At 35.1% G+C, this 15,736-nt stretch overlaps 1 protein-coding gene across 6 annotated transcripts in view; it reads left to right on the top strand.

The window, feature by feature from the left end:
• arhgef9a (Cdc42 guanine nucleotide exchange factor 9a) overlaps window positions 1-15,736 on the top strand; it is a 143,454-nt gene that overhangs the window by 91,356 nt on the left and 36,362 nt on the right. For 5 of the 6 annotated variants that reach the window (XM_088596748.1, XM_088596752.1, XM_088596747.1 and 2 more), the window contains 3 exons: window positions 1,317-1,496; window positions 1,923-2,012; window positions 12,095-12,292. In XM_088596748.1, coding sequence (XP_088452874.1) covers window positions 1,317-1,496; window positions 1,923-2,012; window positions 12,095-12,292 — 468 coding nt within the window. The remainder of the gene's footprint in view (window positions 1-1,316; window positions 1,497-1,922; window positions 2,013-12,094; window positions 12,293-15,736) is intronic. The other variant, XM_088596750.1, reaches the window with a different exon arrangement.

Here is a 15,736-nt window from a genome sequence, read left to right as displayed (position 1 = left end):
GTCAGTACTGCAGTAGTGTGACATACTCATAAGAGTATTTTAGGTGTCTATTTTAATTAATAAAATACAATGCCAAAGGTTTTTCAGCTAAATATAGAATGTTGAATTTAGAATTGTATAATGGTTTTAAATTAATTTATTCTAACAGAATATTATTTAATAATTCACGAGTAAATGTTGAGCCAGTCAAAAAATGACAAGATGGTGAAACTCCACCAGTATTTTAGAAGCTCATCATAAATAGTGTATTAATATGTTACACTATTTATATTTTTGTTGATTACATTGCAAGGGTACTTGAAAAATAGCCAGTGTCCTTTAAGCACCATATTGACACATAGTTAATTTGGCATTAAGACATACAGTAAGGACATAAAAGATTTTATGCAAATTATTGTGGATGTTTATGGTGAAATTGTATATATGTTGTGGTATTTACTGCTACTGTTTGTTCCCAGAATGATCATCCTCCATTATAATAGACAGCCTTTTCTAATACACTATAGATTGAAAAAAAATCTGTAAGGGTAGATGCTGTTGCATTTAATTTGATATTTTATTGTTTGTATGTCAGATCCCTCAAAAGATTATTTTATGTACAGTAAATGCATTACAAATCAGCGAGATCCACAGGCAAATATAACTTAACATACACTTTTAAAAATCAGCTTAAATAATATTTTTTCACATTTGAAATATTTTTCAATTGTGCTTTTGGAAACTGATGAAATTTCATTATCCATTGTTACAACTGCTTTTGAAATTACCTTTACTTAAATCTAGTTCAGTCATAAAAGTAGCTTTTGAAATGCTAGTGAATAGCCCTGAATGTTGGTTTTCTCTACTGTAGAGAAAAAACTGGCACCTTTCACATAAACATCTGTTAATACAGGGATTTCTAAACTCCAGTTCTGAAGGCTGCAGGCTTTTCCTAGTTTCATACTGTAGCTGATCTGACCATAATTGCTTAGTTAAATCAATAATTATCTTAGTAATAAATTCAAATTGCCTGTTATTTTTGGTCTTGACCAGAATTCCAGCTGTTAAGAACTGGCGTTATCCATCTCTGAATTAATAACTTATAGTTTATTAGCGTCAATAAGCTGCAGGTTTCAAATACAGTTCTGCTGCAAAAATGTTTGTCAGGGTTTTAGATTTCTGCAGCAATTGGAATCTTTTCTGGGACCTGGCATATTTCCCCTTTGCCTGACCTCTTTGCAGTTACTACTGTAGGAGGAGTGTTGGGGATTGAAGAATGAAGGGTTTGAACCAAAACTCAACGTCTCTTTCTGTGTTTTTGCTTCTCTCCTGTTTAGTTGATCAGTGGTGGTTCAATTGTCAGTGCCGAGGCAGTATGGGATCACGTCACCATGGCCGATCGGGAGTTGGCATTTAAGGCTGGGGACGTCATCAAAGTCCTTGATGCTTCTAATAAGGACTGGTGGTGGGGCCAGATTGATGATGAGGAAGGATGGTTTCCAGCCAGCTTTGTAAGGGTAAGTCCCCTCAGTTTTATTAATTTACTCTTTGGCTGCCTTGAAACAGGAGACCATTGATTTTCGAAACCATTGATCACTATATAGCATGCCATATCATGTCAGTATTTCGGGCTTCTGTAAAAGGATGCGAATGAGTAAATGAGTCTTATTTTGGATGGATTTGACTTTTTGTTATGTAGTTTCCTGTGTTGGTGGTGTTGTTGGGTGGTAGCAGAAACAGTGGGGATTCAAGGAAAATGAGTTACAGTACATCAATTAAAAACAATATCCAGAAGGGAAATCAACCTTGGACTATTGAATGGCTGCAAGGTTCTATTTTTTTTTATTTTGGTGCTGTATATCACTGATCCATCTCCATATAGGAAATATTCATATTTCATCATAGAGTTCTGAACAAAAGTGTGTTTCTTGTTCTTTTTAAAGGTTGAACCCCATCCTCCACATCCCCAAACAAAACAAGTTTTCTATATCAACCCTATAGCAGCTCCAAGATTCCAAAACACAGCTTCCAAGGTGCGTTACTTAGCTCATGAATCATTAAAACCCTCTAAGTCCGTCAAAACAGGCATTTCAATACATCTTATTTTTCCCATACGTCTCATCCTGTGCACAAATTAACTAATACCACAAATGCTTTGGCATCCAGAAGTCATCAGTGGGAGAGTAGGTAAAATAAATATGTATATATATATATTGTACCATTAAACAATTTATAAAATCACATGTGAAATACATATCCAATCAAGTCCAAATCCTGACTAGAGAGGCTACTACAGTAGGTAGTTCTGTTTTCCAGCTACAATGGCACTTTGGCCACAGCTTATCCTCATTTCTATGGTGTTATGCAGAGAGTACACAGCCCTCAGATGGGACACTTGTCCATCACAGAACCTTCCCCCAGTAAACACCGGGAGGAATTTGGCTATAGTACCTCCCTGAAGGTACGACAATGTTTGCAGCAGGGACTTGAACCCACAATCCACTAGTCATGACTCTATGCTGCCACCTAGTGAAAAAGGTAATGAAACCATCTTCTTTTGTTAATCTCTTTGGTTCAGAAACAGATTGCAGAAACAGAGATGGTTAATTACATACTAATGAATAACACATACAGCATCGTATTCCTTTTTTGCACTTCTGATAAAAATACATTTGTGAACACAGATGAGCATAATGCTATTTTCCAGCTGTGGAAGTCTAAATTTATACTGTGTGTTTCCCCACATTTATTCTTTTTTAGTTTAGGTTTGAGATCACTTGAATGAGAAACACATCAAACATTATTTACAGAAATATGTCAGGTTCATAATTTTATTAAGTACTCCAGGAGCAACCTGACATTAGCATAACCACTGAGTTATCTTTTGTTTACAGCAATGAAAAATAAAATGTAATCTGCAACAGGAACATAGGCTTTAGTATTCATGCCATTCCATTTTTCACATACTTCTCGTTTTGAAATAAACCCCATTTAATGCATAAATATTTATGTAGATCCGTATGTGTAATGCTTTTATGTATTATGGTGATCTGTATTCCTACTTTATACCTGTTGGAACACTTGCTTTCCAATCAAAGTTTTTTTAGATGAACAGCTACTGTTTATAATTGTGGGACAAAGTACTGTGGCAGAGCTGCAATATTGAAAAGCTTGAAGGTGTGTTTGTATACCTTAATGATCTGATACTAAGTAAAATAGGCATTGTACAGTACCTTAATTATACACATGAATGCATTAAGAAAATTACATTAATAGCAGCTACTTTACATCTTCAGACTTTTTTTGAGTATAAGCTGTAAAAAGGAATTATCATTCAGCATTTCTGAAACAAAGGATTATCATATTTCCCAAACCCAGTCTGATTTTCAAATGATGTGATATTATGTATATTGAGTTTTTCCATGTATACTAAGCTAGAACTGTCTGGTTTAACTGAAATATGTGCAGAAACTATAATGCATATTAAGCCTCAATCTCCCACACAAAGAGGCCTAATTATTTTGACCCAGAATGTAGATTTATGCCTGTTCTGTAATTGCCTAGACTAATACATATATGGCCTAAGCCTATGTGAGTATGTCCTCTGATTTAAATCATTTTTTGACCTTTGACTTAGCAGAGAGTTAAATTTGTTGGCTGCTCGTTTCCAATATTGCCTCCAGTAATGTGCATTGATGATGGATTTAGAGATGCTGTAGATTGCAGAACGGGTGTCCTTGATTCTATTGCCCTGGAAAGAAAGTGTTTTACATTTTTCCTCTATTACTCTATTATTCTCATGCAGTGATGACATGTTGAATTAGTTAATATGTAAAACACACATTCAAGTTGGAAATTATGTTTTTAAAACATTTTCTTCTATAAAGAATACCAAACTAATAATGCTACTAAATGAATCGTAGTACTGTTTGTCCACTTGATTCTTTTAAATTTTGAGACCGCACTACAAGCTTAAATGGGGTTTCTGTACTATATGTGCAACTTTCTCTAACTTAAACTTATTACATTTCACTTAAAAGAAAGGTAAGAAAAGAAAAATAAGACAATTAGTATTTTTAAATACTTAAATATCATAACTTATGTGCTAGTTCTTTCTTTTTTGTCTTTGTATCCCTTTGTGAATGTGTCTCGTTAGCATCCTGGAGCTCAGTTGTGAATAATGTATAGCTATGCAAATGTACATTTCAACAGGTTCTCTCAAACTGAACTACAGTAGGAATGCTTTGTCAGTTGTTACAGAGTTGAAGTCATTCTGTCAGAGTTGACATTATGACTCACTGATATTACCTGTAAAGTGCCCACTGAAGCAAATGCATTTGCATATTTATAAGTGACCGAAACTGATTTGTAGAACACACAACATGCACAAGCAACACAGGATATAGAGGCAAGTACAGAAACTAATATACATGACATTTTTTGATGGCTACAACAGCTTTCTGAAAAATGTTTAAAAAATCTTACATACAGTATACAGTTCACCATGACTGATTGTACTTCTACATGTTGTGGAGGAGCATATCAATTTCAGTTTATCTTGAAAAATAAAATCCCAGGTCTCCATGAGGGAGAAGAACCTTTGTTATAGATAAATTGTTCTGTATTTGCGATTGTACTAATTCCAGTAGCATTTTTGGACTTGCTAATGTCATGGAAGGGGCTGTAGAGTCAGAGTTGTTAACTGCTTTAGCGCTGTCTTTATAACCTCAGGAGTGAAGCAGATGGCTTTAAAACAAAGCTTTTCAGTAAGCACCACAGGATGTTCTGTAGTCAAGATCTACTGTATCTGTACAAATAATTCGTCTCACAATGATTCTGCATTTGACCATAAAAATGTGTTTCACTCCGTTAATGGATGGGTGCATTTTTACAGTAATATTAGAAGCAAACTAAAGTAGTATTTTGAAATATGCTTGTTTTTCTTTGCTGCATCCTATGCATTTTATATAGTGAGGACTGCTTTAATATTAGAATGACAAGCGAAAAGGTGTTATCAGGCAGCTTTCCATTTTTTAAGCTGATTACGTGCCCTTGAAGTAAATAAGAATGTTAATATTGTGCAACAAGGCCAAAATACTTTTCAGAATGATGTTTGAATATTCTACCGTGTTAAATTGATTGTACGTATAGTTGAAGTTGAAGAGCAACATGCAGTATTTGAATTTCTCCCTCTCAAAAATGAAATCCCAGGTATTTATTGGGATGCATTCAAGCAGTACACTGCCAGGCAATGATTCTTTTCTCTGGTTTTACACCGGATGCACAAATCAATGGGATTCGCAATTTACAGCGCTGTCAACCTCTAACCTTTTGTCTGCCATCGAATTAAAAAATGAGCTGAAGGTCTGAACCGTACTGCAGATGAATCACATCTTCATGGAACACTGAGTTAAAATGAGTTCTAAGGATTATTCAATGTATGCATTTTAACTATTGAGGATCCAGAATAAAAAGATACCTACAGTATGACTTTTAAATTGAGATTTTTTTAAACAAGCAAAGGAGTGATGACAAATTTTCTTATTAATACTGTACCTTACATGTCTGTTCACGAATGTTACAGTAGATACAACATATTTTTGTGGGATGCAATATTGATGACTGAATATCAGTGAGGACTATATATACTGTACAGTATATGTGAGAAGAATAGAAGTTTGTTCCTCTACTAAATTTAAATTTTAAACCAAATGATATTGAATTGTAATATATGTTTGTATCAAGAACATAGAATTTATTTTATCTGTATTCATATCAGAATGAAAGTATTAAACGGCTTGTTTACTACCAGAGAGACTCACTTAATGGAGTTTTTCTACAGACGTTTGGGCAGAGGTCAGACTTGAATGTCACCCACTTCCTCTCTGCTGCGCATAGGATGCTCAGCAGGCAAGATTTTTCACATTTTACTTGCACCCCTCCCTCCGTCCTATCCTCACCCTTACAAAAAATTTAGGGGGTAGGTCCTGTCAGCCTCGACCTTATGGTCAGGTTGAAATTTCAGTCAATTTCAGTCAAGTTATACCAAATAATGTAAGTATACAATTTACACTGTTTAAAAAATGTTTGGCCTATTAACTCCCAGCATGGTATCATTTTAGTGAGAATACTGTTAACATCTAATGCACTGTCATTCCTGCATACCTGTATACCAATATGGATGCATAACTGCTACTTTGTTCTTGCAAATCAAATTGCCTCTGATTGCCTCTGATTCCCTGCACCAATCAAATTATTTACACCAATTAAGACTGGTTCTTATTTATTCATCACAAGTTGCTGCAATAATATTCTCACCCACACCTAATCATCTACTGCTTGTAAAAAGCAGGCGGTGGTGCAGAATGCTACTGCTCAAACACCATTTGACCATGTAACTCTGGTTACCTGAGAATATGGTTAATTTATGGCAAAATGAGGTTGCAGCAAAAACTAGAATCAGTACTATTTTTTGACAAATTTTCCGTTGGGGGTAAAATGGATGTGACTTATTTTATTTTTTGGGATTTATGGATAATGCATCTTAATTCTTGTTTGATACACTATAAAGAGAAGGATGTGCTACTTTTTTGTAAATGACTTTTCTAATAATTGAGAACATGTCTTTTCACTTCTTTTTTTGCCTGTGCTTTAGGCATGTGTGTTGGTTCTCAGGGAAAGAAATGATGCTGCTCAGGTATGATGATGATGATGATAATGACGACCATGATGATGATGATGATGATGATGATGATGATGATGATTATTATTAATGTTGTTTTTGTCATCATTGTTGTTGGTCATTGCTGTTGTTCTAAGGAATTAATGCATCAGGTGCTGGCTGTCTATTGGATATGGATATCCAATATTAATATCCAAAACAAACTTAATACTCAATAATACTCAGGAAACAAATCACTGAATTTTCCTCTGTGGTGATTCAAGTTACATTATTTTAGATGCATTTGCATATTTATTCAAGATATTTCAGATAATAGAATTAATTATAATTAACTGAATAGAGAAATAAAGTCACTCCTACAGCAACTTTCCAAACCTGCACTGTGGAGAGTCTGCATAGGTCTGTGATGACATACAATAGCTTTGTAACATCACACAGCAGTCTTCAAACAATGTTAGAGGAAATTAAGCAATACAAAGGAAACCCTTCAAAGCAACATATAGTCACTGTGTTCACACAGCTGTTATTAAGGAAACCAATTGTTCAGTAGACAGCTTTATTAACAGGATGGGATTACCTCACTTGTACTACTGATTGCCCTTTTGTTCCGTAGTTTATGTGTGGCCTGTTTTGTGAACTACTATTCAAAACTTATTACTGGCACATTGCTTTACTTCAGAATTTTTGAACACTGGTATTTCCTAGGCCTTCCTTAGTAACTATTAAATGTTTGTGTTTTCTACTTTTTCTAGTGATAAAATGAAAAAGAAATGTGCAATTACCCATACTTGTAAATTATTTTTTTACAAATTAAAGAAATTCTATACAGGGTTAGTTATTTTAAGTAACATATAGTTTCAAAATGTCAAGTGCTTTCCTCCTCTCATCTTGCCAGTTTATTACAGAGTGGTGTCACAAAATATGGTCCAGTTGATAATGGACTAGAAAAAAGAATTCTGTGCCTGACGTACAGTATACTAAGCATCATTAACACCTACTGTATGTTGGCCTCTGAAAACGTTTTCCTTCAGGTGCAAATATACAACTAGTATTCATTGTCAAATTTTGTCACACAAAACATTTGGTTGTGACAGCACTTATATACATAACTCTGTTGTATTGATAAAAACATTATATCCAAAATGAGCTCTATCTTGCCTCCTTTACACTGACATCTTCCTGGGAATTGAAGAACTACCATCATTCAGCTTTGGTAACCTCTGACCATTGTTATAAGTCATGGCACTTGCACCCTTGGGACCAGAAGGCAATCCCAGGACCACTCAGTAAAACACTCAGTAAAACATAACATGCAGGGTCTTTTGGGTCTTTTGTCTACAGGGTCTAAAGGGTTTTGCCTTGTCTGAATATTTTTTAAAATTCTGTTTGGTTACTATTAAAAAACAAATCTTGCTTCTAGACTGGTAAAATAATGTTTGCAGCTTTACACAACTACTGCTACTATACATCTGAATTGCCTAAGAACAAAGGTTAATACAGCAAGTAAGTAAGGTGGAGCTCTAGCCTAAAGGACATGTTCCAAGTCTGTGACTTCACTTTGCCCATGTATGAGGAGATAGCCAAACAGGGGTTGAAGAAGTTGAACACAACTGTTAATTTTTTCAGTGGTATGCCTTTATGACTTCAGTGAAGGAGAGTGTTTGAAGAAAAGTTTTCAGTAAACACATTTTCAGAACACAGAATGTTCTGTAGCCAGGATGGATGTACACAAAAATGTATCTCACAGATCAGAAAGGCTCTGTATTATCTAATTCTGTTTTCAAACATAAACATATACAGTATTTCACTGAGATCAATAATGACTATGTTTACAAGCAAATTACAAGTATACTTAAATGTAATGGTTCTGGCTTCTTCTGTTTTTATTGATAGTATTTTATAGATATGTATTTACAATACACCAGAATATGGATTATTTTAAAATAGGAATATTATACCAAAAGGTACAAGAACTAGGCTTCTCACGGTGCAATGTTATGAGACAGCTTGCCGGTTGTTTTAATCGTAATTGTGTTCACTTTGTGGAAGAGTGTCTGCTGTAGAGCTTTACACATGAAAGAAATCATATACATCAATGAATCTCAACAAATAAACTCCTGGTTTTCTTTAAAGGCTTCTTTAAAGGCTTCCACCATCCTCATTCTAATTTATCCTTGGGTCTGTGCAGTACAGAGACATTTACAAAAATACTTATGTGTTATTCATAGTGATCGTTATCAATTTCAATAACTGCTTATCCAATTCAAGGTTATGGTGGCCCAGAGCCTATCCTGGGAAACATTGGACACAAGGCCTTGGATGGGATGTCAGTCCATCGCAGGGTACACACAGCTACAAACATGCACACACTCACGCCAGAGCCATTTTTACAGAAGCTGGTTAACCTACCAATATGTCTTTGAGCTGTGAGAGGAAATCACAGCACCCAGAGGAAACCCACATGAACATGGAGAGAACATAAAAAATCCATCTGCCACAAAAATTGAACCTAGGGGCCCATCACTGCGAGGCAACAATGCTAACAACTGTACCACCCTGTCGCCCTAACCCTACAATTAACCATTTCCAGAGTCTTTTTTGACCCCTTGTGGTAGCCACTTTGTTTTTGTGGTATGAAGTCCACTCAACCAGATCCATTACATCTTGAGGTATATACAGTAAGATATAATAATATTCCATAGCACAGTTTAGTTTCATACAGAATTAATATTTTCTTTAATAGCAAGAGTATGCTTAGGTCAAAATGGTATACTTATTTTCAGATTTGTATGGTACATGAGACAGCTTTGTACCCTTGAAGTGAGCAGGAACAAAGTCCTCCAGCAATAAACAGTTATTTTTGTTTGAGGAATACACAAAGTGACAGTTTTGTTTCCAGAGCTGAGTATTCAGTTTGTTGCACAAATATGTTTCAGTTTCTCATATACATTATTTTCAAATACTGTATAAAATGTGTAAGAATCTAGAAATTTAGTTTTTTGTATTGACGGTAATTTTTTTTTTCTACTTGAAAAGGTTGGCCAACCCTCAGATTTTCTTAAATCTTTCCGTTTTCTCCAAGTACATCTAAGGTAACATTTAACATTTAAGGACAATAGCCTCAATGGAACAGAGATATATTACTCGGGAGTAAGTCAAATGGCCTTATGTCTGTTTTTTTTCTTACTCTGAATGTACTGTAGTTTTGAAGAGCTTTAAGCAGTTTAATTGAACAGAAGTTCTTATATTACAATGCATGCATTAGTGCCCCTTGTTGGAGATATCTGAAATCATCTGGAAACCACTCAAAATGATTACAGATTATTTTGAATCTTCTATATGGATGAATCTTCTGCATTGAAGGTGCATGTTTTATGACACATGTTACGGTCTGGGAAAGGAAAAGGTATCCTTAAAATGACTATACCATTCACATTTGTACCATACATTATACTGTATACTGTATCATACATATGTACTGTACAATTAATATGTATAAAGACAAATAGGTACAACATTTTCAAAGGTAGGTACAATATAAGTACAACAGCTTTAATTTAATTTAAGATTTAATGGGCTCAATCAATCAAAGTGCATTGATTGATTTTTGGTCCAGTTTTTCATTGGAAACGAAACATTTTTGGTGTGTGCTGAGATTCCTATCTAAGACAATTTATTTATGACTTCTAATTTTAAGATAAGCCAATTCCTGTTTGCTACTAATGTGCATAAAGGAATTTAGACCTAAAAGGCTGTATTCCATTGTTGTTTGGGGGAGAAAAAAAATTCTCAGTTGCACTGAGCATTTCTGTTACCTAAGAGATACAGAATATATGGAACAGTAGTGGCAAATGTCTGGTCCAGAAGTTCCAAAACAATTCCCATCAGTAGTGGCAAAGGACTGAGCTGTGCGAGGTGCTGCCTTTCAGATGGGGTGTTAAATGAGCTGATTACTAGGTGATTAATTATCTCATACAACATTTCAAATGAGCTGAGGTGTTAAACCTTGTGTCTGAACCTTCTCCGGATTGTACCTTGTCCCTTATGTAAATGTAGGACATTTATAAAGTTCCTCATAAATTCAATAAGACGTGTTATATAAGTTCACTAACTGATGTATCAGCTCGTAATGTAGCCACCCAATACAGGGTTGGTTGGGGCACTGATCATAAAACAAGGGGATCTGCATTAACTGAAAATTAATACATCTTACTTTTTTGTAGTGATTACGTTTAATGTCTTTGAGAAAAGGGGGAATTTTGCATGATAGGGGAAAAATATTAAGTGCTCATTTATCTGTAATGCAGTTAAACATTAGACAGCACTTAAACTTTCTCTCCTAGAAGCTTCTGTATTATTTCTATTAAACAAAACAACACAAATGGTCTGTTGGCTCCCTTGCAGAGTCTTTCAAAAGCATTTGGCAGATGTTTCTGTTATCTATCATCAACTTTGTTGTACTGCAGAGAAGTGGTGAGGGAAATTTGATGCAAATCTGCACTTAGAATGACCCCATGGGATATCAAATCAATAAGAATTTAATGCTTTTCCTGATACATGCAGCAGAGAAAATGCAAAACACCTGGTAAAATCAAATATCATCTAACCCCAGCAGTTTTTATAGTGTTTTCTCTATTGCCTTAAACAGTGGGTTGATCAAATGTGGAACATAAAACATATTTTGACATTACAAATTATATTCATAAAACATGACTTGAAATGTATTTTAGTGTAGTACTGCCCCTTTTCATTATGTGGGCTGACAGTGCCTTTTGCCCAAAATGAAACGTGCTTAATTTTCCAGTCACCACAGTGTCTAAAAGATATTTCAGTATTCAAGCCTTAAGGAGGAAGACCTTGCTTCATTATGAGCTTATCCAAATGTCCAGAAAAGATGTTTCAGAAGCCATTATACAAAACAGTTTATATTTAAAAAACATAAAGTGCCAGATCTATCCTAGAACTGCAGCACTGTACAGTATATACGTATATAGTGTATGAGCAACTCACCAAGTCAAATTCCTTGTAAGTGAAAACTTACTTGGCCAATAAAGTGATCTATCTATCAAGACCTGTATTGTACTTTACAGTAGCTGTTTTTTAGTCTCCATTTTACTTCATGTTTGTTCCCTTTCAATCTTTAATTGGATTTAGCTTTATGTTTCATGGGGCTCATGTCATTTACAGTCTCTTTAAAGTCCTTTATTTTTATACTTGTTTGGGAATTGCATTATTGTATTGATTTCACACATGTGACTAACTGCATTATAAACTGCTTGAGGGTGAAAGACACTAACTACTACTTACAAATCCTACTACTGTACAGCTGGCCAATGGTTCTCTTGGATATATTTGTTAAAATATGGGTGAGTGATACCTTTGAATGCTGTAATGATGTTACCGTGCTCATCTTTCTAAATTTAATGTCACCAGTTATGGGTAAACCAGGAAGATGGTGTGGAAGCAGCAGAGGGGAGCAACGAGGTACAAAATGGCCACCTGGATCCCAGCAACGACTGCCTGTGTCTTGGAAGGCCTCTCCAGAACAGGGATCAGATGAGGGCCAATGTGATCAATGAAATTATGAGCACAGAGAGACACTACATTAAGCACCTGAAGGACATCTGTGAGGTAAGCCTGCAGTAAAGAGTATTCATTCTGTAGCCTCAGCGGGGCTTGCCTTTTCAGTCCATTTGCTTCATTGTAGTTGATATGATGTTCCAAAAGCTGCATAAAATAAACACCTGCTTTCATTGAACCATTTTTGCCCCAGCTAGGAATCAACAAAGTCTTGGCCCCAATTAGACAGCAGCATATCTGCCAGCCAGTACAGCTGTTGATGCTTACACTGCATAACTGTGTCTTACCTTTAAACTGCTGGTCTTTATGAAGCTTAATTATCAGCCATGAGAATCCTTGGCCTCAGATGATTACTTGTCATGATAATTCATCACGCCAGCTTTCAAGAATAGTGTAGCGTTGGCAAGCAGAAGGAGGAAACTTGAACACCATCCACCCCCAGCTCTAGCTAATGAAATGCAACACATTAGGGGTATCCTGGGAAAAAATATTTGAATGGAATTTGTTGAGGAGCTATTAAGGAACTGCTGCTGATAATACTATTCAGACATAAGGCTACCTCTAAAAATGAATTTGCTCCTTACTCCTTATAGAGTTCCTGACATTACAATTGTCAAAGTAGAGTAGCAGAACTGGTACATTTATATTATTAGCATTGTTTTTCTCTGGGGAAGTGTTAATTTAATGCAGCGAAACACACAAAATCCAACAAGTATTAATTAAGAGGTTAAAAGCACAGATAGATCAAAGAGACCTTCTGGTTTAGCCTGAAGTAGGGCCTCATTTCCCTATTGGATTCAAAGTCAGCTAGTAACAGCATTCATAGATACTATGGTCTTTTTGTAATATTTTTAAAACAGTTATTTACAGTAGGAAGACCTCTAGTTACATTAAGGAAGTTACATGCTAATAATTTATTCAGGCTTTTGTTTTGTTTTTTCACTATACAGGATACATTTGAGTAGTCCAGTTGACTCTTGTAGGGAGGAAAAAAACATACAGTAATTTTTAAATCCAAAATTGGATAGTCAGTGAACTGACAACACATAGGCAAATCATGATTTTCTCAGTTCTGGCATATTCCTACTGCAGTGCTCTGATCTGACACATCCATGGCTACTCATTACTTAGTGTCATTTGGATTCAATGGTGCAATTTTAACTCTCCACAATTTTTGGCAGCTATTAAACCAGCCAGAATAAACACCCACTGCTTCAGTATTTTAAACTGCAGATAATAAGGGATGACTAGAATTGTCATTTAGTTTTGCTATTTGTGCTGCTTCTGGATATCTTGTTTTTCCTTTCACAGGGCACATTGTGCCATCTGTTGTTCTTTAACTTAAAAAGTTGTATTTACAGTGCTGTGTAAAAGTGGATTTTCTGTAATTAAATTTACATTTTCCAAGGATTCCCAAGAGTTTAACAGACCTTAAATTTCAACACCAAAAGCTCTATGTCTGTCTAATTATATCCTTACAAGTATACAGTATATTATATTTCTCTGATAAAATGCCAGATGTAGTAAAGTATATTACAGTTTCTCATTATGTTATGCAAAGGATATTGAAAACTTGAATTTTATAGATTTAAAACAATTAAACAATTGTATTTACATTATTAAAACTACTACATGTTCTTTAGGACAACATACTGGCTTCTTTTATTTGTAACACTTTATCTGAATGTGGTGTTATATAGATTATATAGCTGTAATAACATTCATAATCATTTAATACTTTTTTTCAAATGCAGTTAAGAAAATATTCATTTTTGAAAAGACAAACACAACAATATTAATAATGATCCTAACCTTAATCCTGTAACAGTGCCTTGCAAAAGTATTCAGACCCTTCTTGTGGCGTCCATTTTGTGAAATGACAAAATTGTACATATACATTTTCAAATTAACATTTTATTCAAAATCTGAATGCTCAAACTGAAGAAAATCAAAGTGTAACATATATCAGCAAATCCTAAAGAGAAGAAAAAACTGAAATATGTTGACTGCACAAGTATTCAGACCCATGAACTCAATATTTGGTAGAAGCTGAAATTATAGCTGCGAGTTATTTTTTCAGTATGCATTTAACAACTTTGTACATCGGCTTGGTGCAATATTCACATTTTGCTCAAGATCTCCCATCTTACTTGGGTATCACTTGTGGGCAGCAATTTTCAAGGCCTTCCACAGATTCTCAGTAGAATTCAAGTCACTTGACCTTTATTCTTACACCACTTCAGTGTAGCTTTCACTTTGTCCCCCTGAAAGTTTAATTTTTGTCCCAAGTTTTAATTCTGAAGGCGGGTTTTCCTCTCAGATGATATTTACTTTGCTCCATCAACAGTATATCTTGATAAGCTCCCCAGTCCCTTATGCTGCCACCGCTATAGTTGACACTGGAATTGATGTCGACTCAGTGGTAAACTGTAATGAGTTTGTATCAAATGCAATTCTTTATTGTAGATTTGTACGAAAAATTTGGAATATTGCCTCCTACTAAGCCTTTGTCACATGTTTGCAGAAACAGTAAGGGAGTTTGCAAAAAAGTACATGCGGGGTTCAGGTATTTTTTTTCCTTAGAAGCCCACTTTGTAGACTGACCAGAATATAGTTGATGCAATGATATTTTCTCCCATCTCAGCCACTGAACTATGTAACTATTTCAAAATTGCCCTTGGCCTCACAGTGGCATCTCTCCTCTCAGTTTCCTCCTTGCCCGACAGCCCAGTTTGGATGGACAGCCTAATCTAGGCTGTCTAGGTGCCTTTAACTTCTTAATGAAGTAGTTCTTGACTTCACCATGCTCAAAGTGATATTCAGAATCTTTGAAATAATTGTATACCATTGTGATCTGTGCCTTTATGCTACTTTAATCCTGAGTTGTTGTGAAAGCTCCTAAATGTTCATGGTTAAATCTTTCCTTGAAATGTATTCCCTTTCTGACGGACCTTACAGAGACAGGGGTATTTATTCTCAAATCATGCGAACTGTTGTTATTGGACACAGATAAAGACCACTCGCCTAATGTGTCTCGTTAAGGTATTTTTATGCCCCTAAATTAATTGGTAAATGGGTTAAATACTTGAGAAATCATGACTTTGATTTTTCTTTTAAATAGGTAATTTTATTTACTGTATATGTATACTTATTTGCTTTTGATGTTTTGCTTTGAATGTGTGGAGTAGATTGTATATATCAAAATATTAATTGCTACTTCAATTGTCAAGTGTCATGACTGGAAAGAAGAAATTCCAGTTTGACAAACATTTCAGTCTGGGTCTGATTAATTTGCAAAGTACCATATGTTTTTTGAAACAGTTTCAAGTGTTAATGAAGTGTCATATACTGTATAGCTTCCAAATGGTGTTATGCTGACTGAATAAGGCCACATTTAAATAAAGTGTTACCTTTTGTTTTTTCTTCTTGCTGGCAAAAGATCCTTTGGAAAGGGTTTCTCCACATTATTAGGGATTATGCCAGAGGACTACATAC

The sequence above is a fragment of the Lepisosteus platostomus genome, chromosome 10 (assembly GCF_059453375.1).
Source record: "Lepisosteus platostomus isolate fLepPlt1 chromosome 10, fLepPlt1.hap1, whole genome shotgun sequence".
Classification (NCBI taxonomy): domain Eukaryota; kingdom Metazoa; phylum Chordata; class Actinopteri; order Semionotiformes; family Lepisosteidae; genus Lepisosteus; species Lepisosteus platostomus.
This window is presented reverse-complemented; position numbering and strand designations above follow the sequence as displayed.